Source organism: Perca flavescens, chromosome 23 (genome assembly GCF_004354835.1).
Source record: "Perca flavescens isolate YP-PL-M2 chromosome 23, PFLA_1.0, whole genome shotgun sequence".
NCBI classification, from domain to species: domain Eukaryota; kingdom Metazoa; phylum Chordata; class Actinopteri; order Perciformes; family Percidae; genus Perca; species Perca flavescens.
In genome coordinates, this window is record NC_041353.1 from 25,092,051 (window position 1) to 25,116,004 (window position 23,954).

The window sequence follows — 23,954 nt, forward strand, 5'->3', positions numbered from 1 at the left end:
ATGAGGACATAAATACCTAAATCAAGATTGTACCTCTTAGTAGAGGACTGGCTCGCCTGCTCCATCCTAGCAACTCAAAACCTTTTAGTCCATCAAAAGTCATCACATTTCAGTCAAAATGTTTTCTCTCTGAATTGCATCAGCTATATATATATATATATATTTTTTTGTTTTATTTTTTTTTTAATTTAGGCTTATTCTTGTTTCAAATATCCTTTCAGATTATATTCAACACTTCAGTTCATCTCACCAAAATCAATAACTTTGTCATTCCAGTCAAACTGATTTCACATTAGATTTGATCTGATACATGTCATCATTATCGGATGAAAAACACACGTTACCTGTTCATACTGGCTCACTCTGATTTAAAACAAACTCTGAATACAGTTTGGAAGCAAATTATTTTGTGTATTATCTGTGCACTTTACAGATCACATGGATCAAAACACTTTAAAGCATGTAAGTTAATACTGAATGTGTTGGTTGGTCCGTTTATAATTTTGAAATGGGTTTATTTTTACATTATTTGTATGTGATTTTCAGGAAAATATATGATCAATTATCACTACCAGAAATGTATTTTCATACACTCTCTCGCAACATTTTGTCATAATGTTTCAACATATTTGTGTTTCAGCAAATACAGCAATGCACACACACACACACACACGCACCCACACACACACACACACACACACACACACACACACACACACACACACACACACACACACATACAGCAGCAGTGTTTTCTATTATTCCTACATTACACCTGCAGCCTACAGCCGACCCAGGACCCACTCTACTCAAGGGAGCACACCCTACTATTTTTTTACCTACAAATTTAATTATAGCCTTTTTTTATTTTATTTTATTTTTTTTACATATTTGAAATAATGCACTGCATCTTTTACATCTCTATGGAACTCACAGCAGACATGTTGACTTGTCATAGTAGGAAAAGCACAGCTGAAATTGATAACCTTAACGATGGCTCCATTCCATCAAGTGTCCCAGTAAGATATTTCAGTGAGTCAGCATACCCAATACCAAGACCTCTCCTAAGTGGAATGCAGCCATCAGTAATGGTTTAATACCAGGACCTCTCCTAAGTGGAATGCAGCCATCAGTAATGGTTTAATACCAGGACCTCTCCTAAGTGGAATGCAGCCATCAGTAATGGTTTAATACCAGGGCCTCTCCTAAGTGGAATGCAGACATCAGTAATGGTTTAATACCAGGGCCTCTCCTAAGTGGAATGGAGCCATCAGTAATGGTTTTGAACACACCTGTGCTTTTTTCCTACTCTGACATGTCAACATGACTGCTGTGAAAAAGGTCTATTCTGTTGGTGTGGTGTTCAATTCAATTCAATTTTATTTATAGTATCAAATCATAACAAGAGTTATCTCAGGAGACTTTACAGATAGAGTAGGTCTAGACCACACATTTACAAAGACCCAACAATTCCAATAATTCCTGTCTGGGAATTAAAGTCCCTTTAATAGCCTTCCCTTTTGCTTGCTAACCCTACCGTTTAAACACATGTCTAAAACACTGAGTGAAAAGATCTTTCAACAGTGCTTCATTTTGTAATTCATTTAGTTTGGTATTAATGAGTCAGTTATATACGGCACAAAATACATTTGACATAGATCTGTGCATCTTACAGGCCGTAACATGAAATACTGTGAAATATTTTGATTACGATTCAGTAGGCTTACTTTTGGTGTACATACTATCTATGTTTATGAGCAATATTAGTAATTCAGTGACTGGAGAACAGAGCCCACAAACAAAGCTTCTGTGGTAGTATAGACCAGTAACCCCTTCCGCATTAGGAATTCAACGTATTGATGTAGGCCTACATGAAATATGACAGACAAGATCATACTGTTGTGGGATTCCAATGCACAGCCCCTAGCCTAGTCTGGGTGTGCCATCTGGTGGTGAACATGTGGAAAGGCAACGTGTCCAACCCCTTTTCTATCATCAAGATGAAGAAAGAAGATTGAGCACCAATGCGTCACTTTGAAGTGGTGTGAAATGAACATGCTCCTCTGAGTCAGTTACTCTAGTAATGTTGCATTCAAGCTCTATAGGAAAAATTGTTCTATGTGTTCGATACTATTATTTTTATTTATTTTTTTCTATGTGCAATGTTGATTGCTTGTGGAATCAAATTTTAGACTTGGAGTTGATTGTTAGTTTGTTAGTTTCTGTTTAAAAGGGTAAAGTACACCTGTTTCTGTCACTCAACCTCACACCCAGTTTGCTGATTAGACTCATTTCAGTACTCTGATCATTGGAGTTAAAATGCAGTACTGGACTATTAGGCCTGTGTTTGCTCTCAGAGGCAGAGACATGCATGTGACCAAGGTTGGGGATGGCTGGGGCCATAGGCCTAGATTTCAGGGGGGATGCAGGGGATACGTCCCCCCCAATATTTACAGTAAAAGAGGTAGATTTGATATGAAAGACAACCCACTCCCCAAAAAAGAGGTAAAAATAACCGTTCAGGTGGCTCAAACATGTTTATATCCTTCTTTTGGCTGCTGCGTTTCTCCAAAAGTTGAATGTGTCTCAACTTTATGACAGTATTGAAGGAAAAACAAAACAAAAAAAACAATATTCAAATCCCAAAATTGAATATCGAACACCTTCCCAACAAATCAACATCTGTATAGTTGGATATTTATAGTCGGGATCCAGCTGTACTTCGTACCAATAAATATATGTTTTCCAACAATTTCATACACAGGAAATGAAGTGTTTGACGCTCAAAAGCTCCCCCACCTACACCCTTGGCTGGGACAGGTTAAATGTCATGTATTTCCCAAACGTTGGCCGCAGCCCTGGACAGAAAGGAAAATATACCTCCGCTCTCATTGGCACTGACACTGTTCCATGGAAACTTCTGGAATAATATTATCATATTATCAGAAGCAGCCAAAATCTACACAACAGTGCTCTACATTCCCACGCGCCATGAAGGCAGCATAGTAACTATTACTGTTAACAAGGGAGGTGATTTCCATAGAAAGAAAACAGGAAGTTTTTCATAAAACGCCAGCTCGCTCGGTGTGTTTGCGCGTTAGTTTAGCGGTTGAAACGGTCTGAAATGGTTTTTAATGAGTGACCGGGACCTGGACTGACAGAATTGTTCCTTCACAATGGTTCTCCTCCGACTAGTTTCGGTGTTCGTTTGTGTGTCGCTGTCGTCCGCGGTGAGCGTTTTATCACGGTCGCCTCTCAACTGCCCTCGACAGGTAAGGTTAAGAAGCTAGCTCGGGTATAATACCAATATTAGCCTATACAGGCTTTAGCTTTCAATAGATACAGAAAGTTATGTCTGTCTGTGGGCCCTAACTTATTAGGCTATCCCTTGTGGTGTCTTCGGGTCAAATCTGACCCGTTTTTCAAAATTTCAGATATCAGAAATATTGGTTTCTTTTGAACCTAAATTGACTTTTGGGTGATTTATTAAAGAAAATGAGCATTTGAAAAAAAAAAAAGTTTCAAAACCAGACTAGACATTACTTACTTACAGACATTCACCCTTCTGTAAGTATCCTTCCTTTAATATGAGTCTAAATCAGGGGTCACCCACACGGTGCCCGCGGGCACCAGGTAGCCCCCAAGGACCACATGAGTAGCCCTCAGGCCTGTTCTAAAAACTAAAATTGAATATCTGTTTCCCACCTTGTTAAGTCATTGTTGATAGTTATTGTGAGAAATCATTAACTTGATCAGTGTCTTCACATAGATGAGTATCATTAATCATTAATAATCATATATAACGAAAGGTAAACTGAGCATATTTGTTAGGCTATTTCAGAAGAGTGTGTCAAACTGGTAGCCCTTCATATGACTCAATACCCATGAAGTAGCTCTCAGTTTCAAAAAGGTTGGTGACCCCTGGTCTAAATAATTCATAATTTCTCCTTTTTTAAGTCAAAAATTAGGTATAATGTCCTATAAATGAGGTGTACTGACCATGAATTCCAAAAATGAGTGTAAAACTGGTAATAGGTTGGTGTTGGTGGTGTTTATGGTAGTGAAAAGAAGCGTTAAAAAAAAAAAAAAAAAAGAGACAAAAACATTGAAAAAAAGAGACAAAAATGTCGATAAAAGAGACAAACGTCAGAAAAACTTTTGATTTTCAGGACATGTACACGGTCGAATGGAAGACAACCCAAGGGTTAGGCCTAATCTACGTTACCTCCTCTTGTGTTCTGTATGTTGTGTCGTATCTAAATAATAAGTGTAACCATCATAACAGCGTTGTCTTGATAGGCGAGATCAATATTGAATATGCTGTAATCCTGTTTAGTCAGTGTGTTATAGTGTAAAACTGGGGAAACGTCATTTGAAAAAGCCACAAGCTTTGACAAACCAAATGTATTCTTATACTATGTTTTTTTTTACTTTATTTTTTATTTAACCTTTATTTATTCAGGGAAGGTTCTCTGAGAGGCAGCCTCTCTTTTGCAGGAACAACCTGATCACATTCACAAAGTTCCACACATTCATACCTGGAAGCTACCCAGTACAATCACAGTCTGATCTGGTTGGGGTTAAGGGCCTTGCTCAAGGGCACCTCAGTGGTGATAATGAGGGCAGGACAAGCGTGCTGCTCTTTCACTTTCCCCACCCAGATTTTATCCTCTCAGTCTGGGGATTGAACCAACGACCTCCCGGTCAAAAGCTTGCGTCTCCAACCTTTAGGCCACCACTGCCCTATGGGTGTGTTATGACAGCATATTTATAGCAATGTTAAAAACTGGATAATCTCAGTTTCTTGTTAAAAAAAAGATAATGTCATGTTATAAGGGACTGTTTGTTATTTATTTAAGGGGCCACCGGAGAACTTTTGGGACCTTTAGTCAAAATAGACCTGACCCTCCCTTTATCAACAATACATTTTGGATGACCCTCCAAAATGATTGGGAGAAAAGAGACCCTCCCCCTAGACTAAAACAAATTGGATGACCCTCCCATCAACAAAGAATAAAAACACAGGACCCTCCCCTATTTTCCTCCAGTGGTCCATTCCATAAATACCGAACGGTCCCTAATGATAAAGTTACAAAAACATGCTGGTTCTGTTGAGATGTGATCTCCTGTAAAGTATTCCCATTTATACTTGCATTGTGCACAAGTAAAGATGTAACAAACAGTGGGTGTTTGAAGGCCGTTTTAAAGGTGCTCTAAGCGATGTCACGCGTTTTTTAGGCTACAACATTTGTTATCACATCACAGCAAACATCTCCTCACTATCTGCTAGCTGCCTGTCCCCTGAACACACTGTAAAAAAAACATCTCCTCACTATCTGCTAGCTGCCTGTCCCCTGAACACACTGTAAAAAACATCTCCTCACTATCTGCTAGCTGCCTGTCCCCTGAACACACTGTAAAAAACATCTCCTCACTATCTGCTAGCTGCCTGTCCCCTGGAGTGGCTGCGTGGCGTTTTCTGTGTCTTTTCACACCAGAAACGTGTCTGACGCGGCGCTGCTGCTGCTCAAGCCGTAGTGTACTTCATGTTAAACATAAATATATACTGATCTGATTACAGCAAAGACAACGTCGGCAGTATTGACGGCAAAATAGGCTCCAGAATATTTCGTTCTGTATTGACAGGTGCAATATTTGAAAATCAATAATTATTATACATTTATATCTGCATTTATGTCAAAACCTAGAGACTTTCAGACATCAAAATGTCATTTATGACGTGCATGTCACGGAAAAATGCGCCATGGCAACATGAAAGTATCCTTTGATGGCCCACACTGTTGCTACGGGATGTGGTTTCAGGGTGTTTTAAGGTGTTCCGTTCTGTAAAGCACTCAGCGTAATTGGTGAAAGGTTGGCAAATCAGTGAAGTTTATATTTGTAATATTGATAATTCTACAGTTCTCTCTTCTAATCTTCTCTTTGTTCTTTTCCCCTGGCACAGGACTTGAGTTGTAGAGTCACCACAAGTGAGTTTGACTCTTCCCTATGGCTGCTCTACTGTAATGTCTTTGTTAGTGTTCTGGAACCAAACGTTCACGCGTTTCTGGGTTTAAATCTGAAGGGTTGTAATAATATTCTCCGACACATTGAGTCAATATTAGGTATAAATATCTCTTATCTAAAAATCTGACCATTGATATTCTACAATACAAACAGTAATGTTGAAAAATGATGAAAAATGACGTTCAAATAAAAAAAGAATACATTTCTGGCAGTGATAATTGATCATCCATTTTCTTGAGATTCACACAACACAATCCTAAATAATCAAACACAAATAATGTAAAAATATAACGTACCTGTGTGCGTGTGTGTGTGTGTGTGTGTGTGTGTGTGTGTGCAGCTAACTGTATGGACCCGTCCTGGCTGTATGTGAATGAGTACACTCCCAGCAGTCCCGAGGGGCTGCGTGTGACTGTGGACACCCGGGAGGACGAGACAGGCGTCCTGCAGCCGGTCCTGATCGCTGACTGGAAGATAAAGGATGAGGGTGAGTCAGTGGTACAAAGAAAAGATGAAGTAGACCAGTGTTTCTCAAATGGGGGTACGTGTCCCCCTAGGGGTACTCTGGAGGACTGCGGGGGGGTACGTGACACTTTTTTGCAAAATGTTTTTCAGTTTCAAGGCTGTAGTTACTTCTACGGTCTTTTTTTTTCTCCAAGTTTGTCGCTTTTTTCAAAGTTTTTGTCTCCGTTTTTGAAGTTTGTCACCTTTTTTTTGAAGGTCTTGTCGTTTGTTTTGACCTATTATTGCCTTTCTTCCTTACTTTGTTCTACTGTCTTTTTTTCAAAGTTTTTGTCACTTATTTGAATTTGTTGTCCCTTTTGTCGCCCTAGTGTTGCCTTCCTTCTTTCTAATGTTTTTTTTTCTCAAAGTTATTATTATTATTTTCGGCCTAGTCTTGCCTTCTGTCTTTTTCCAAGTTTTTGTCTCCTTTTTCCATCAGTATCTAAATGTGTTTCTGGTCGAAGGCTGTTGTTTAGTAAATCTATCGCTGACATCGCTGGATTGTACATCTTTATATTTGTTTTTTCTACCAAAAATTATTTGCGCTGGTACATGGCTTAAAAACACTGTTCACAGGGGGAACATTATTGAAAAAGCTGGAGAACCACTGAAGTAGACCATGAAAATGGACAGGAAGTGACCTGTGCTGTGTTTGTCCTCAGGCAGTATCGGTTACCTGAACGCCACCGAGCTCCATGTTCTGGTAATGTCCACCAACGAGAACCTGTGTGTCCGATATTCTTTCACGGAGAAACTGCCCATGAGAAGTCCATCAGGGGAGCAGGTGGGTGGCTCACAATACATAATAGTCACATTATCACACATCTTGGCTGTTATAATATTTGTATATATACATATATGTTAGTATTATTATAGTTTTTTTGTCAGTTTTTCTATCAATGCTGGTATTATCACAGTTGAGAACCTTTTCATTGCTCAGTATTAACATGTTGGTTCTATGGCAACAGCTGCCATCAGGATGTTGCAAAGAGATGGCCCTTATTTACAGAATGAAACCGTTTCTACGATACTCTATATATAATAAAACTCTGAAAGGAAAGCTGAGATACACACTCTTAATACAGACCCATTCAATTCTCAAGCACACTTTCCATGAGCTGGCTCCATCTGGCTGATTTTAGAGGACATGTGCATCTGTATTATACCAGAAACTATAAATATGATATCTGAAGCACATACTCAATATGAATTGCAACAGATCAAGATGAGAGGAAAAACTGTTGCATATGTTTATGAAAGGCCAGCAACACTGTTGTTTACGGTTTGTAAATGGTGTTCAAAACAGTCATTAATGTTGAATTTCCCCGACTGTTTTCAGTGGTCGTTCTCAGCTGACATGGTGGTGTTGGAGCCGGGTCAGACCTACCGGGTCTCTGTCTTCAACATCCCCAAACCAGAGCTGGGCCACAGCAGCTATGACGTCAGCGAGGAAATCTTCGTTCCCGGTGAGTGGTTCAGCTGCTGGTTGTTGTTGTTGTTGATGACGATGAGCAGATGTACCAGGAAGCCTTTCTATTTCTGCTCCGGCTGCTCCTGTCACTGTTTGGTTGTGTCCCACCAATCAGTCCCAAAACGTCCCAGTTAGAGAGGAAACGCCCTAAACATATTCTTATTAAATGTTAACAATCGTTCCCTGAAAGAACCAAGCAGGCCTGCCTTGTTGCACCATCCAAACTTTTCTTCTAAACTTGACATTTTCAGCTTTCTAGCTCAAAGGTTTTTGTTGTTACCCGAAGAGAACGGAGTTTGAGAACGTCAACACACAGAGAGAGGAAGGAGAGCGACATTGCGCCGGATGTCAGGCTTTATCCTGGAAATGTACTTCCTCAGTTAAAACTATCTCATTCCAGGTTTCTTATTATTATTAGTCCTATATTTCTGTGTACGTAGAGCCTAAATACAATGGTTGACTGGAATATACAGGGTTATGCACAGTATATCTACTGAAATATGAAGTATGTGAAAGGTCACCGTAGCAGCGTAGGCAACATACAGTGTGAGATGATTCATACCACTCTTACGCAATATCCTGAACTCAAAACACCTATGTTTTAGGTGAAATTAACAGACTGGGGAGATTCTGTGCATCCGGTGTCATCGTCACTGATGAAATTCTCTGGTTTTCTCAGATTGTCAAGATCCCAAAATGCGGATGACCCATTATTGCATAGCGAGAGGTGAGTCCCTGCCATTCTAAAGTCCAGTAAGGGTGAGCGAGCCCTATCAAGTCCACACTAAGATGATGTCTTGTTCGCTGCGCCGTAGGCAGTCTGTGGCGGCCCTCCATCAGCTTGGCTCAGATCGCTGGAGCCAGGGGCAGATCGGCGCTGGCCGTCAGCTTCACCCCTGACCCACTGTGTGACCAGTACATGGTCATCGTTCGCTGCTCCACCACCCCACGTACAGTCTGGGCATACAAGGTAAGGTCACATCATGCTGGACATTCAGGCGCTTCTGTGTTTGAGTAGTACTGCGCAGAAGGCTGTCTCACATACTCTAGAAGATAAATGTGTTTTCCCTTTTCAGTGATTTGACCCAGAACATTACGGTACGTGCTCATTACAACATCCTGTCCTTGTACCTTAGCCTAGTTTTTACCCCAGTTTTCTTTTTTATGTCAGTTCAGGAAACGCTGTCCTGCAGTATTTTTCTACTGATTGTACAAATGGCTGCTCATTACCTCTCAGAGACATAAGACACATGGGGGGTGTACATATGTTGCAGGAATGTGATTTATAGCAACATGCCTCTAAAGATTGACCCCTGACATAAATCTTTCTTAAACAGAAAAGTCTTCAACCGATGATGGTGTTGTTAAAGCGTCTCCTGTTTAGTACTCTTATATGCTGCGCCTCAATGATAAAACTATACGCGTGAACTATCTCTCTTCTCCAGGCTAATCAGACGACCCTGAACGTAACATTCAGCCTGGATGAATGGCCGAGATCTTGCTGTCAGTTTGACGCCGAGGTACATCTTTTCACTCTTCTTTTATTTACAGCTGGCAATAACTCTGCATTCTCTGTGATCACACGTGTCAACGTGACTTTATTCTTCCCTGCAGATCAAACCTCTTTTCCCACCGTGTCACCAGGACTGCACCCGCCGAAGGAAAACGCTGAATATTTGTCGTGGTATGTTGGCACAGTTGGAATGTCAGTGTCAGTGTCAACTAAATAAGATAAGATAGGCCTTCAGTGATCGCAGAGGGAGAATTTGGTTTTTCAGCAATACAGGGAGAGAATAAAGACAATGGCATCACATTGTCAGTGTTGCTGTTCAAACAGTCTTCAAGTGGCGAAGCTCCGGACCGACCAGGAAGTGGCAGCCACACCTGCTTTGCATGGCAGTTGGCCAAGTGAGGGAATGCGGAAGGACAGTTCACTGCTGAAACACAGTTCACTGCTGAAACACAGTTCACTGCTGAAACACAGTTCACTGCTGAAACACAGTTCACTGCTGAAACACAGTTCACTGCTGAAACACAGTTCACTGCTGAAACACAGTTCACTGCTGAAGCACAGTGATGGAGAGGAAGTGGGCTTTGAGAAAAGAGGCAATAAAGTATTGAATAACCGCCAGGAAATATAAGTGCTCCCCCTACATCAGGGGGGTCAAACTCAATTTTCACATAGGGCCACACTGGAAAAAGAGAATCACATCAGGGGCCAGACATGTATAGTTTATTGATATGCCTTTGTTTATTTTGACTGAATTATTGCATGGCTCATATAGTCTTCTCACTTACAGTTTGGTCCACATAAACCCCTGAAAAAGTCAGCAAAAAAGTTCCAAAGCCATCCTAGAATTTAACAAATCAAACAAAACAGTCAACCTAAATTGATATGCGGGCCGGATCAGAATTTGCAATGGGCCGGATTTGGCCCGCGGGCCTTGAGTTTGACACATGTGCCCTACAGCAAGACACCATGTTTTTAAATTCAGCCTGTACAGCTGCTGTACAACTTATACCATCCAATGCAGCTACCTGTTCATGGGAGATCTTGTTTTCTGTATTCTGTTGATCAATTTCTAATACCAACGACTACTTCTGCTTTACATCCCCCCAACCAGTAAAACAACAATTCCACACTACAGAACTGTTTCAAGCCCATTGGTTTGGCACATGATCCATCTTTACTTTCGTGAAATATGTTTCCTCAATTCCTTCTTCTCTGCACCTCTTCCTTGTTACTTTGAATGTGAGGGACTACGATGTAAGTGAGAGTCATGAGGAAACAAATAGGGGAATTAAAATCAACCAACCGAACAAAACAAGATAGCACGGTGTACAGCTGAGGCTGATGGGAATGTCATTATTTGTGTAATACTCTGGCTCACAGGATGTACATTCCATTAGCTGCTATCTATTTTTGCGAGGGCACCGTGGCTGCGCCCGGAGCCTCACAGTGTTTTTCCCCCCCATCCCAGAATAGATAAGTGGTGGAGCCAGACCATACTGCAGCGCTGGAAGTAAACACAAATGACTTTAATACTGGACAAATTCAAATTTGTACCTGATGATGGCACCAGATCAAAGTCAGGGGATCACCTCAGTCAGTAAGATTCATCATTGTGTTAACAAACTCAGTTAGCTTCACGCATTATTTATAGGCCTACACCATATTAAAATAAAATGTTTAAAATCACAGTCAGCTACTTTGAATAAGATCTCTACTGTATGAGCCCCCAGTAACGAGCATGTATCAAGTTGGGGTTTTACAGTGATGATCATAGTTATAATTGCTAGTATTATTATTTCATCATTAACATATATAGTACATTTTCAAGGTCAGATATTTTTGTTTTTGTATTTGTATTGTATTTTGGGCATTGTGTGCACATGACACCAGTTTTTAATCAAGATATAAAATTTGGCGTTATGTAGGCCTAATTTACATATTGGACTACTTTTGGGCTAATTGTGCTCCGTCGTGGGCTAAACTGTTACCAACGCACAGAGACTAAATGTAGCCATGCTGTCCACGTCCGTGGTCTGGGATCTCAGTGAATAAGTAATCAACTTTTAGCTGCTAGTGGAGGAGAAGTCTGGGGATCAACAAAGTCATAAGGATTCAGCCCCGGGGACCAGAGATGTTAACGATTGTCCACCAGCCATACCGACTGACTGACGCTAGCATGACTCAAACACCTGACCAGTGAACTGTTGTTCTGATTTCCAGTGAATCCACCAGATGCCCCCCATGTCCCTGTGTACACATTTGTCGTCCTGGGAGTGGGGTTCATGTGTGTTGTGATGGCAGTTTACGTCCTCTGCCGGAAGCCAGGTTAGTCACATACAAAATACATATTCACTTTTAAAAAACCCACATTGATTTTGTTGATTTGTGCCTTCAGTGTTGTGGGTATAAAATAACTCTGCTGATGGTATTTATGTGTGCTCTCATGCACTTTCAGGTAAGCCTGGTGTTACTGCGCCACCTGTGGGCGGTGGGACAGCGTGGCAGCAGCAGCAGCAGCTCAAACAGCGTCCCAAAGTGCTGGTCATCTACTCCCAGGACCACCGCCTCTACAGGGACGTGGTGCTGAAGCTCTGCGCCTTCCTCCGGGCCAAGTGTGGCACCAAGGTGCTGGTGGACCTGTTGGACTCCACCTCGGTCGGCATGATGGGCCGCCTTCGCTGGCTTGAGTGGCAACGACAGCAGCTTCAAAATCCGTCCGATAAAATCCTGGTGCTGTGCTCGCAGGGCGTCCAGGCAAAGTGGAGGGCCATGTGCGGCCAAGGGCGGGTGACGCTGAGGGAAGACCTTCTCTCCCCGACGGACGACATGCTCACTCCCTTCCTCAACCTCTTCCTACCTGACATGCACCAGGCAGGCATGCTGGGTAAGTACATGGTGGCTTACTTCGATGACATCAGCAGGCAAGAGGACGTGCCGTCGGTCTTTGACATCGCGGTCAAATACAAGCTGATGAAGCATTTCGAGGAGCTGTACTTCCGCATCCTGGACATGGAGAAGTATCAGCCGGGTCAGGTCAACCACATCCGGGGCATTGGTGGGGACGAATACTTCCAGTGTCCCTCAGGCAGAGCCCTGAGGAACGCCATCGAAACCTTCCAGGCCTACCAGCTGGAACATCCCGACTGGTTTGAGAAGGAGTGTGTGGCCGGTGACGAGGAGGTCCTGACGGAGGCTAACCTGCTCATTGAGCAGCTGCACATCCCTCCAGTCCTCCAGTGTCTTCCTCTCATCAGAGATGGGCCCCCCGTCTACATCCGTGAGGTTGACATCAGGGAAAACGGCGACAGCGTTCATGTCCTTACACCTGAAGTGAACCCGGAGCGCGAGCGGTCCTCATTGGCAGAGCTCACGCCAGTAGTGAACCCTCAGGGTGTGTCCAGCCTGGAGGAAGTGTTGAGCGATCACATGCATCCCCACAGCCCCAGGACCCCGTCCGGCTACGTAGTGGAGCCGGTTTTGAAAAACGTGCGGCCACCGACAAGGAGCTGGCTGTCCCCCGAGGAAGAACCCTTCGGTCAGATCCCCACTGAGGATGAGGAAGAGGACTCCCTGCTACCTTTGAGCCAACCCTCCGCTCATTCGGACCAGAGGAGCTCGGCCCCACACAACTCCATGATGGACTCACAGCCCCCAGAATCCTCATGCGCCAGCATGCAGAGGGAATATCTCCCTCCGTCCAAAGTGGCCCCCTGTCAGCCTGAGGAGATGGAGGAGGACGAGGTTCTGGGGCCCAGTGGAAAGGGCCCAAGCAGTGGATCGGATCAGGGCTACATCTCCAAAATGTCCTCCCAGCATGAACTCCCTCTCAAAGAGGATCCGCTGGAGGCTCTGAGAAGACTGCAGGAGGAGCTGTTTCAGAACAATCCCGAATACTCTGACATATGAGACCCCCTGCTAGGGCTGGGCGATATGGCCTAAAAATAAAATCCCTGATTTAAAAAAAAAAAAATCCGATTTAAGATTTAAATCGATTTTTTTCTCCCTCTACTTAAAATCAATCTGCAGATGACAAAGAAATTGTTCAAAACAAGTATTATTTTGTTTTGACTCGTACACACACACATGGGGCATATATACCATTATGATTATTCATGCCAATTTTGTGGAAGCTGTTTTCACACATACAGGTAATTCACTTCTCGTTCCTCGCTAAAAGATCAAATCATTTTAACGTTATTGCGCAACCATGCCCCTGTTTTCACCTGTTGCTGAGTAACGTACGTTAACATCCCATCATGATCTCTTGAATGTAGCATACCTGTAGCAAGCTCCTCCGTAGCGATAAAAACAAACGTCGAAGAGGAGCTCCGTGCTACAGAGCGGCGATTGTTAGTAGTTTAAGCCGCTACAGACCTCCGTCACAGCTCGGTCGTATCAGCGGCATTTAGTAGATTTGTTGAGCCGCAAAAGAGTTCCTCAACACGGCCTCTGGTGCCCGCATGGAGCTCCGTCAGGTCAGCGGTAGCTGGTGGTTCAGTTCTCAGACACTAGGTGACTCTCAGCCGGGGACACAGCACCGCGAGCTGCCGGTCATTTCGGCGGAGATTACGGATAAGTAAGTAATGAAACGACTGGTTAAGAAAATAATTAATGTTAGTCCCTGTCGCTGCCATGTTGTTTGTGTCTCTATGGTAAACACGTGGGGGGGGGGATGAGCCCCGTTCGGAGCTACGGGAGCCCAGAGGGGAGTGTCGGCTGATGTTAAGGAGAAAATCGATTTTTCATTTAAACAAATCCACGCTGACTACACATTTGAGTTAATCGATAAAATCGATTTATCGCCCAGCCCTACCCCCCGCCACCCACACCCCCACCCCCACGTTCACGGACTTTAACCGACATCAGCTGTGGGGTAACAATAAGCATCTGAATGTAGAGCTCCAAACACAGAGGTATTTCTGTGGCCAGTAAAGTGTGGGGCTTATATGTTACGTATCCAATGTTTGTTGATGGTAATCTGAATATAACAACCAATTTGTTATTGATGTCGTTTGATCAAAACTCATGAAGACAAATCTACATGATCATGCCGTCATAGAACAAAGAAGTGACAATGTACGTGTAGATTCAATCTCCTAAAACACATTCTGAAATGATAGGAGACGCAAAGCTGCAGTTAGTAACTTTCATGAAAAATAACTTGTTGTCATATTTGCTCAAACTGTCACCATATCCTGACAGTAGTACATTAGACAGAACATCTGTGGAGCAATCCTGTTTTCTCTGCCTCATTCTGGTGTTCCTGATGGCATCAGGAAAACAACCAATCAGGGCCGAGGAGTCTCGGAGATGAGAAGGTCTGGGTCCAGCCGGTCGGCCGCCGGGCGCTGCTTGGTTTTGAGAGAAATAGGCGATGCAGCACCAGAATCCTGATTCATATTTGATCAGCGCTGCCTAGTCTGACAGTCTGAACGCAACTCTCGAGCAGTTACTGACACTGTGATACAGAGTCCTCCACTCTGATTGGTTGTTTATCTTTCCACGCATTAGGAACTTCCAGATGCTTTTAGGAGCCCAAGAGGAGGCAGAGGAATCTGTCTCATGTCCTACTGTCAGGATAAAGTGTCAGTTTGAGCAAATATGACAAAAAGTTATTTTTATAAAAGTTACCTGACTGAACCTTGATGGTTTTTCTTACACAATCCCGAGGCCCTTCTTGTAAAATAACATTTAGCCGAGGTCTAGTTTGAAGGCTTTGTAAATTTCAGTTTGTATTGTGCCTACATGGCAGCGTTTCCTCCAGAAAACTTGTTTAGCCCAGTGGCAAGTGTCCCGGCTGGGGCCGGTCCCAGACTGATGGCAGCACTCATCTAGAGCCCAGTAGTTTCTGTGACAACAGAATCATGGGACGGAACCGCAAAATTGAGAATTAAAAAAAAGCTATGAGACAGATTCCACAGGGCCCTACATTAATTAAGTCAGCCAAAATATGACTATGTCATCAAGTCTATCTCACAGTGACTGCTCATTTGAATGACTCGGAGTGGGAGATGAAAGCGTCAGTTGTACAGACGTGGCCCCCGTGTGAGCAGCACACAAGCACTCCCCCAGCTGAAACGCTACAGGAGGTGGGGGCAGAGTGGAAACTACAACGGTATGCCTGTCGCACTTAACCCTTGTGTTGTCTTTGGGTCAAATTGACCCATTTTCAATTTTTGTTTTATATCAGAAAATATGACCCCAGTGATGGGACGTAAAAATAAGCGCTAAAAATGTGTAGAAGACAAATGTTACAATTTATAACCTTGGAAAAAGCAAAAAAAAAACTCGTCAAAACGTCTTTTCAAGGTTGACGGGAAGACAACACAAGGGCAAGAATACTTTCTTTTATCTTTTGTGGGGGAAGGTCTCGCCTACTTAGAATTTTGTTTTGTTATTATTCTATGTAATTTACACTTTTTATAAATAAGAGATGCTGTATTTGTAAAAAAAAAAAAGCTCCACCAAACAGTAAAAGCATTCCAGGGAATGAGGTTTATTGCAAATAACATTTGTATCAATGTGTGTTTGTGAGGATACATTTACTTTGATAATTAAGGTCTTTTTTTTTTTTTTTATAATTCTCACAACACTTATCTTTTGTTTCAGGGCCAATCATTGTCCTCTGTTATCCATAATAAATATCAACAAATCACTTTGAACAGTACTTTCCTCTGATTTATTTCAGGTTTCAACCACATAATACTCTTGTCTTACATCTACAGTACATAGATAGGATTATATCAGTACAGATATACAGCACACAACTTTACAGTCCTCTCTGTAAACGACAGCAATGTTTCTTTCACCGTAAACACGTTAAAGAAAGCCCATATACAGAAATATAAGACAGGAGAGGGTTCAAATTGCACACATTGTGGTTTTCATTGCACGTAGGCTAAAGAAGAAAAACTGGATTATGTGTAGCATGATTGGCTGATTCCAACATCCATGTCCATGAAAGCCTTTGGTAGTTTTCAGTGTAGCTATACACTGCTTTTCACGCAGGTTCACTTTGGTAAAACCTGGACCCTATTTTCCTATGTTTTTGTGTCTATGTGACCAATAGGAACAACACTTTTCAAAATTGTATTAAGCAAGACGGCTACAGTCGGCAGCGGTGAAACAAGCTACAATGGAACCGTATAGGACCAATGTTCACTGTCAGTCAGCGTCCACTAAAAGTTCTGTTGTTGCCGCTGACAGACTCAGATTATTATTCTAAGTGTCTGACAACATTATGGAAAGGATCCCTACAGAGATAGACCTTTTAGTTAAAGAATAAGATCCTTTTATGAAACAGCCCCAAAATCACCATCACCAAACTACACCAGACTCCATGAAAATAATCAGGACTTTTAACATCATAAAACAAAATTAATTTAAAGTGGAAAGAAACTAAATAAAACTACCAAAAGCCATCTTGGTTAGTCTTTCCACTGTTCCAACAATCACCACTCTGGTTTGGTTGAAATAAACCCTTAATTCACCCATTTACATGTGGAGATATGCTGGCTCTATACACGCTAAAAGTCCTGATTATTTACATGGAGTCTGGTGGAGATATGCTGGCTCTATACACGCTAAAAGTCCTGATTATTTACATGGAGTCTGGTGGAGATATGCTGGCTCTATACACGCTAAAAGTCCTGATTATTTACATGGAGTCTGGTGGAGATATGCTGGCTCTATACACGCTAAAAGTCCTGATTATTTACATGGAGTCTGGTGTAGTTTGGTGATGGGGATTTCGGGGCTGTTTCATGATTCCATAATGTTGTCACACACTTAGAATAATAATCTGAGTCTGTCAGCGGCAACAACAGAACTTTTAGTGGATGCTAAGGGACGCTGAACATCTGTCCCGTAGGGATACATTGCAGTCCGGTTCACGGCTGCTGGTTACAGCGTTCATGCTTAATACTGGACCAGTTTGAATTTTTTTTAGTCAACTAGACACCGTGGCATGAGAAAATAGAGTCCATGTTGAAAAAATACCAAAATGCCCCTTTTAAAGGCCAACTGTACTTCGGTTTAAAGTGAATGAATTGTCCTGCTTGGGATTAAACTGTGTGGTTAAGCTTCATGTGCAAATCCAAATAAAGACAGTTGGAGAGCCTTTCCAACAGCGTAGGATACATATGCAAAGGTTGACCAGATCACTGGCACAAGGAAATAATACAAAATAGTATCAAATATAACATTTGAAATACTTTGGCAATTTATGATGAGCAATAAACAAACAGAAGCTGTTCTCAGCGGGACATGAGGAGCGGTGCTGAGAGAACCACGTGGCATCACTGACATCTGTCCACAGAGAGGTCAAAGGTCAGCTCCGTAACAGAGCCCGTGGAACAACCACCCACACAACATTCGGTTGGAACTGTGAGAGTGAAGGTTCCTTCGGGTGAAGATTTTTTTTTTGTTGTTGACAAAAATAATCTCTAAAGAACCACTTACTCACTTTCAACCACACGTCATGGTCTTCCGTCAGCAGATGCATGTGACACGAGGATGGAACCTTCTCATTCATGTAAAAACGAGACCTGTGTGTATGAACTCACATAACACGTAAACTAACACGCAATCCTAAGGTAATGTAAGTCAATGGAGGCCAAACGGCGTTGATAAACACGCTAAAAAGCCATTATCAGTCCTTAGTCATTATTAGAGTTTTTTTGTGATTGTTGCAAAAATCCTTGATTATGCAGCACGTTTTCTTCAAAGATGCAATGGAATATGCGGGATATTTATGCAATTTTATGCGTTGAAACTGCGGGACTGACTTGATGATGTTCACATTGCGTAATTACGTCACTTCATAACGTTCCCATGGCAACAGGGGAAATTGGCTGCTCTTATGTGAAGTAAACGCAACATTTTTCAACTTTCTGCTAAGATATATTACGTGACTTTTTTGCAACAAAAGTGTTGTTAACATGCCAAAATGGCATACAAATTGGCGTGTCATACATACGCCACTTCATGAGATCAGTCTGCAGTGGGACATTATTAAGAGACAAGACGGCGACAGCCTGACCTGTATCAGCTGCATGTCACCGTTTTAGATTTAGAAATATGGAAAAACAATATGCAACAAATGCAGCAAGACTTAGGATTGTTTGTTAGCAATTTGTTGTGTCAGGACCCTTCAAGGACGTTAGCCAAATGTACAATAATGGAGCCATGCTTCTCTAATGGGAGCTCCACAGTTCTGACCTTTACAATAGATCCAGGACATTTTAAACTGAGCTATTAATCCCTAATCTTAACTCTGGTACGCTCCTTTATGATCCTCGTCAGTCCGAGCCTCGGCAGTATCAGTATATTGACTGTTGGCAATCTCCAGAATCACCCAAAACAGTTTAGTGGCGCAATAGCAATAGCATGCAGCTTTACTTCTGCCTCTCCTTCCTGAAGAGAACAATGAAGAGGTGGCATGTCAGAAACACAAACGTGGGACTACCTCCCGTTCCAACCTTAACCAAAAATATCTCAGTCACAGTTCCTAAATGTGTTGAACAAACAAGATACAACATGTACATGATAAAGTATTGGATTTGTTGGGCCAGCTGTTTCTCAAAATGTGACTATGACTACATTAAACTCTCAAGATCACTGATGACTGTGTGCCATTGGTTCAAATTTGGAAGGAACTCTGATATATATATATATATATATATATATATATATATATATATCACAGACATTCATTTAGAGTTGTGTTTGTGTCCACCGGATGAATGGAAGTCTAATATTCTCTCTCTTTTAGCTCTAGTTTTGGTCTCCACCAGCTCCTGAGGGAGATCTCTGTCTCTTCAGCTGCTACATGCTGCTCTGAGTTCCCCAGCTAGTCCCTAACTGTGTCTGTCTGCTCAGCAGGTAGAGTACAAGTGGGTTCACAAGACCTGCCAAGCTCACAAATCAAAGTCACTTGTCTCTGCGGACATGTCAATGCACCAAAGCTAGCATGTAGCTGGCCGTGTTAAGAAGCAACCTTCTCTAACAGTGTATGTGAGGCACATGGTGATGGAGAACTTTGTTCCTCTTTCTGTAATCTGCGATCTTGGAGGTATAGGACATATAACAGACAATGATGATCATCTCTACAGACATGTAAGCACAATATTTTCTTTTACCATCACTAGCTTCTTTCACCTTTTTACTGATTTTTCTTAAAGAAAAAAGGGATTCCACATCGTATGAAGTCCTAGGACTGATGTAAATATTTATAGTCCCTGACTTATAGGTGCTCTAAGCGATGTGATGCGTTTTTTTTAGCTGCCTGTCCCCTGAACACACTGTAAAAAAACACGGTCTCTGTAGACAGCCCAGGGTCCTCAAACGCCAACAAAAACAAACCGCCAACCTGCACCACCAAACATAACAAATAGCGTTCCAGCCAATAACCGACAAGAAGGATTTGGGTGTTGGGGTGTTAGTGCCATGGATGTTTAAGTGGGCAGAAGGGAGGGGGAGGGGACGGGATGAGGGAGGGGCGAGCTTGACAACACTTCGAACGTCAACAAGAAGTGACGTCACCCAACATCGCTTAGAGCACCTTTAGGTCCCAGGTGAGGTGAAACAGGTGAGTCTGCTGAGCTGATTTGTATACTGGGTATGAGCTTTTAGCAAAGAAGAAACACCGTGGGGCTCATGAATGAAGAAATGGATGTTTCTTTGAGAAATTGAGAGCTGGGCCCAGAGACAATGACAGCTGTCAGCAGCCAGTGATCTTTTTGGACTCATGATCCCAGAAGTGAGAGGAGAAGTAGTAAAAGAGTAGCACAAGCCAGTGGTCCCGACAGAAAAGGGCTGCTGGCCAGGGCTCCGATTGAAAAGGACTGTAGAAAACCTGTTTGTCGTGGCACTGTTGGATCTTTACACTGCCACTGATAGAAAAGACTGGTGCACAGACACTGGGGGTGGGGGGGGTGGTTGGGGGTGGTTGGGGGTGGGGTCAAACCAGAGGATTCTTCAAATTGCACTTTACGTCCCAACACGACACAAAGTCCGGCTGCTGTCTCTCTGTGCTGCGTTCGAGTGCAGCCGGTGGAACTCGCAGACTGAAAACATACAACTAAACAAGGTCCAATGCACTACAGCGTGTTGTCCGTTTGTTGAAGGCTATTGCAGGTGTTGGGTTGACCGTAGCACCTGTAGGCTGGTCTGAAAGGGGAGCGCTGGGACTGCTGGTACAGATTGATGCGTTCCAGACATTGTCCAGAAATTGGAAAAATCCATTTTCATGTTATATATAAAATGTCATCAGCCCCAAAAAGATTACTCAGCTCCAAGGTTTCAGACATGCAGTTATCATTCGACGCAACAATATACCCTGTTAACAAAAGCTTCTTAGCCTTTAATAATACATCTATAGAATCTTTTTTTAGTTTGCATCACATGATATCCATCATAAGCCCAATGTGGTTTTTGGTTGAACACGGCTGGTCATGGCTGGATTACTGAAGTAGTTTGGTAATATGCACCACTAAATGGCCAGGGCCCTCAGGCAGCTCCTGTATTTATATCCAGTTATGGGGCCCTTATTTATAGATGGGCCCTACATCAAAATTTAATATAGCTGCAATTACGTGCTCATTAAACGGCCACAGCTCATTCTTACCACGTGGCGCCGTGGCTGCTGATCTGTGTCCCGGTATACAGTTGACGTTTGTCGACGTCTCTTTACAACTTAACGAATGTCAAATTTAAAAAAAGTACAGTTGCATAACCGGCTGTTAATCCGTGAAGGAGTTGGCACTGGTGATGAATCCCAGGCAGCCCTTGATTTAACCAAAGTACTAAAAGCAGCTGCCCTGGGGCCCCGCAGACACCAAAGGGGCCCCCAAATAGGACATTACAACAGCCTTTTAATAGTCTTTGGCCTCCTCTCTTTATAAGTAGCCCATTTAATCATGTGGTTTGGGTGTATGCTTTTATATTTTGCACATGACATAAAAACACATGATTGTATAAAGGGTCAGTTCATCAAAATTAAAAAGAAAATTAAAATCTCACTTACTTCTAGTGAAATCTAACACTGCTGATATTTTTTTTTTTTTTTTGGGGGGGATTTTTCTCTTTTTGGATTTAAAAAATATATATATTTATCTTGCATGTTGTAAAACAACATCTCTTTAATGATGGAGAATCCAAAGAACACAGAGACATTTTTTTTTTTTGTTTCCAATGTGTTCTGACAGTAACCAAGGTAACAGGGACAGCTGTTTGTGGGAAGACAAATGTCATTTTCCAATGCTGTGAGTATCCAAATTCTCTATCTCTGACCACTAGAGGTAACTGAGAAATGTGTATTTTTTTGCAATTTGGGTGAAGTAACCCTTTAAGTTTTTCCTATCTTGATAATTCGTTTTCTACCTATAGTAATATAACTGTATGTATCCAGAGCCGCTATCTGGAAGCAGGAGCTGTAATTTGGACCAAATTAGAATTTTACCATTCCCAGCTGTGTCTGGAACGCAACACGAATTCCCCACTTTCCCGCCACCACACAGGCAGGCGGCTCCCGGTCTTCAGCCCAGGGACCGGGCTCTACGACTGGGTCACGGCCAGGGTGTTGACGTATCCGTGCGGACACATGTCGTTCTCGGACACGCAGTGGGAGAACTGGGCCGGGTTGCCGCCGCCGGCCAGCCTCCGGACCCCCCGCACCGCCACACACTGCTCCACCAGCTCCAGCGACTTACACGCCAAGAAGAAGATGTTTTTGAGCATGAACACGGACACCGGCATTCTGTAGACGTAGACCTGGAAACAGCGCACTACCAGCAGGGGCGCGTTGACCAGCAGGCCCGTGGAGAAGCGGGCCCACAGCCAGCGGCAGCGCAGCTCCGCCGCCGTCAGCTCGTAGAGCCAGACCACCGGCACGGCCAGCGCCACGAAGTACACCGAGATCACGGTGTACTTGAGGTACGCGGCGGGGATCTCGTTCCTCAGCAGCATCTCCACCAACGTGAAGCTGTCCAGCAGGTCCAGGCAGGTGCTCATGAAGCAGCCGTGGGAGCGGTGCCGCGTCGCCCCGTTCAGGTCCTCGATGATGGAGTTGATGAGGCAGAAGAGCAGCGGCGCGGACAGCAGCATGACGATCTTGAAGCCGGTCACCCCGCACGGAACCTTGAGCTCGATCAGGTCCAGGATGGACGTCTCCAGGATGAGCACCACCTTCGGAGTGCAGGCGATGACGTATATGAGCCAGGCCAGGTAGGCGTAGGTGAACTCCCCGAGGCTGCAGCCGAACATGGAGCTCTTCTGGTGGAAGCCGCAGGCCCGCTCCCGCTTGCTCCGCGCGTTCTTCACGAAGAAGATGCCCCAGCCCGAGATCACCACCAGGTCCGTGGCAATCCACGAGCACCAGTACAGGTCGGTGAAGATGATGAGGTAGAAGTCCAGGACGCCGCCCTGGAAGACGAGCAGAAGGAAGCAGAGCGCCTTGTACAGCAGGCTCCTCTTGGAGCGGTGCGCCAGCAGCGGAGCGCTCTGCATCAGCTCCCCCGATGTCATGATGCAGGCGGCGGAGACCAGGGGCTGGATGCTGCCGCTCTCCTCCGGAAGGATGCTGCCGCTGGTGGTCTGGGTGTCCCGCCTCCTGCTTAACTGCCCGGCTTCCGGAGAAGAGGAGACGGGGGAGCTCGCTTCGGATCGGAGATAATCTGCCTTCGTATTGTCTTTCCCAGTATCCGAGAGCATTGTATTTGTGCGGTCGCCTCCCTTTCTCCCCTTTTTCTTACTTCCTGATGATTTTAAAGGAGGAGAAAAAAAAGAGACATGCGCAAAGGAAGGCATGGAGTCTTGATGGAATGGACTACAGCTGATTTCATCCATCTGATTCTGTATATAGGGCTAACGGCTAATTTGTCATGTAGCCTATTTAATTCTCAATAAAATAGCCTATTTAGTCTTTAAAAATAAAGAATAATAAAGCTATTCAATTTATAACAAAATATATGATCAAATTATTTGTATCCACTTGCCTATATGTTTAAATTCTGTTTTTTAACTATAAGGTAGCATAAATACATCTAGAGAATATACAGAATGTGTGTTATGTACTAATGTTGCTTTAAGTGGTATCAGGGGCCACATCACCGCTTAGGGGCCTTGGGACATACCTGAATTCCTCCCACTATGTGTACAGTTAGTGTATGCTAGAGTGCTAACTGCTAGTCGTGTGTAATCCCATTGGTTCAGGAATATGCAACGTTTAAAAACACTAACTGAGATACCCATGGTACCCAAGACCAGAGTTCAAAATCAGGTAGACCCACCTCAAGGTCCACATTATGTCACCTGAAATATATTTTCAATTCAATTAGCTCAAACCAGTTTACTGTGACGCAGCAGAACAAGGTGAAAACGCAATATTGACACATTATCACTTCACATAGCTGCCACAGTAAACAGCCTGGCAAACCGTGG

The 23,954-nt window shown here is 43.3% G+C and overlaps 2 protein-coding genes across 2 annotated transcripts; one reads left to right on the forward strand and one right to left on the reverse strand.

Annotated features, from left to right (window-relative positions):
• Positions 1–2,905: 2,905 nt before the first annotated feature.
• Positions 2,906–13,504, forward strand: il17ra1a (interleukin 17 receptor A1a). Its single transcript, XM_028571261.1, has 11 exons — positions 2,906–3,272; positions 5,966–5,990; positions 6,368–6,514; positions 7,194–7,315; positions 7,871–7,997; positions 8,682–8,729; positions 8,818–8,972; positions 9,448–9,522; positions 9,617–9,686; positions 11,736–11,840; positions 11,971–13,504. Exons 1-11 carry the CDS (start codon positions 3,177–3,179, stop codon positions 13,419–13,421), a joined length of 2,421 nt encoding a protein of 806 aa, XP_028427062.1. The 5' UTR covers positions 2,906–3,176; the 3' UTR covers positions 13,422–13,504.
• Positions 13,505–21,859: 8,355 nt separating this feature from the next.
• On the reverse strand, positions 21,860–23,225 carry tmem121b (transmembrane protein 121B). The gene has a single exon (XM_028571370.1). It carries the CDS (start codon positions 23,223–23,225, stop codon positions 22,071–22,073), a length of 1,155 nt encoding a protein of 384 aa, XP_028427171.1. The 3' UTR covers positions 21,860–22,070.
• Positions 23,226–23,954: the final 729 nt, after the last annotated feature.